The sequence below is a fragment of the Ranitomeya variabilis genome, chromosome 5, assembly GCF_051348905.1.
Source record: "Ranitomeya variabilis isolate aRanVar5 chromosome 5, aRanVar5.hap1, whole genome shotgun sequence".
Lineage (NCBI taxonomy): Eukaryota > Metazoa > Chordata > Amphibia > Anura > Dendrobatidae > Ranitomeya > Ranitomeya variabilis.
Genome location: NC_135236.1, coordinates 13,631,139 through 13,632,993, shown reverse-complemented (window position 1 = coordinate 13,632,993; position 1,855 = coordinate 13,631,139). Strand labels below are relative to the sequence as shown.

The window sequence follows — 1,855 nt, the reverse complement described above, 5'->3', positions numbered from 1 at the left end:
TAAAACATGTCATTGATACTACTGTCATTATTGTTTTTTTTTTTCAGATACATCTGTAACAGTTATTACAAAGTTCTTTTAGTTCTTTCACATTTCCCGTCAGTCAACAAAAGTAATTACTAACCAGTTTTATGAGTGCAGCCCCGCCCCCAAGGATCTATGACACTGCTACACCGATGCATCGGTCAATGAGTAACAAGTAGTTATCCTTGTAATGGATGAAAGAAACTATACCACAGTAAATGAAATATTTCTTCTTGGCTTCCCAAATATGCACAATTTGAAGATCTTTCTCTTCATTCTTCTCCTTGTGGTTTACTGTGTGACAATCTGTGGGAATCTCTTGATCATCGCCCTGGTGTCCTTGACCAGGACCCTCCACACTCCCATGTACTTCTTCCTCACACAGCTGTCCATATCTGACATTTTGCTCACCCCAGATATAGTTCCTAACACTCTTGCCTGCATACTCAATGATGGATTGATCTTGTCTTTTTCAGGTTGTATCTTCCAGTTTTATATCTTTGGATTCTCCGAGTCTATTGAGTGCCTTATACTCGCAGTAATGGCTTACAATAGGTATCTGGCTATCTGTAACCCTCTACGCTATGCCACCATCATGAATTTTGATTTGTTTTTAAAAATGATCCTGATTTCTTGGATTTTGGGGGCTTCACTTATCCTTGTAACTACTCTCTCTCTTTTCGGACTGGAATTCTGTGGACCAAATATCATCGACCATTTCTTTTGTGACTTTGCCCCAATAATAAAACTGTCTTGTTCAGAAACATTGACAGTGGAGATGGAGGCTTTCTATTTGAGCGTTTTTGTTATGATTTTACCCTCTGTCATGACCGTAACGTCATATGGATTCATAGTGAACGCCATCCTCAGCCTCTCATCCGATCTGGAGAAGAGGAAAGTTTTCTCCACCTGTAGTTCTCATCTGACCGTCGTTTCCATTTTCTATGGGACATTAATCACTATTTATATGATTCCCACAAAAGGAGTTTCAATGACTATTAACAAGGTTGTCTCTCTGTTCTATACAGTGGTGACGCCATTGCTAAATCCAAAAATATACAGTCTAAGAAATAGAGACATCAAGGAGACAATGAGCAAACTGATTGGGTGACTTGGCATAGAAGCGTTTCTCTGGAGGAAATTATTTTATGACCTTCTTAGAACCACAGACAATCTGGTATCATCACAAAGAACTCAGACAACTATCCTCCCTGTACTATAATAAAGGGTCTCTGAGGGACCCATAATAACAGTAGGTTCTGAGGAACACCCGGGTCACTAAAACCCTGCTTGGGAAACAATGTTGTATACTCTTATAATAATCATATCTAATAATATGAAGAATTAATAAAGCTAATTTGCATGAAATGAGATGTTAGAGTTTAGCTGTCATTTCAGGTCACTTTTCAGAATAAATTGTCATAGGTGGAATAATTGAATTATTTCTGGAAATTATATGACTTATATCTATATTTTTTTTACCAGCTGTCCTCATTGCGGGCTCTATCTTTAATTGTCAGTTGTCTCTGAGCAAGTTAGTGGCATCTAGATGCTATGATGTCTCCCATAGACAGCACACACACACACAAAGAAATAAAGGATTTCTGTTCTCCAGTTTCTATGTGGCACATAATTAGAATCAGCAGCAGTACAATATACATAGTAGTACTGAGCAGTGTAGCTGGGAATTCAGCACAGTGATGAGATAAATTACTTGCTAGAAGTTATAGCATGGATCTCTTTCTGGAGTATCCAGAAGAAGGCAGTACGCAAAAACATACGTTGGGGTTCTTCTCTTGGGGCTGACACCACATTCCTACACAGGCAGCAT

General features: G+C 38.7%; 1 protein-coding gene across 1 annotated transcript; it reads left to right on the top strand.

Moving 5' to 3' along the window:
* Positions 1 to 214: 214 nt before the first annotated feature.
* Positions 215 to 1,135, top strand: LOC143774610 (olfactory receptor 11L1-like). The gene has a single exon (XM_077262362.1). The coding sequence runs from the start codon at positions 215 to 217 to the stop codon at positions 1,133 to 1,135; it is 921 nt and encodes a 306-aa protein (XP_077118477.1).
* Positions 1,136 to 1,855: the final 720 nt, after the last annotated feature.

What these genes read in the sequence shown, in the direction of transcription:
- LOC143774610 (XM_077262362.1), top strand. Translation starts at nt 215, where the DNA reads ATGGATGAAAGAAACTATACCACAGTAAATGAAATATTTCTTCTTGGC.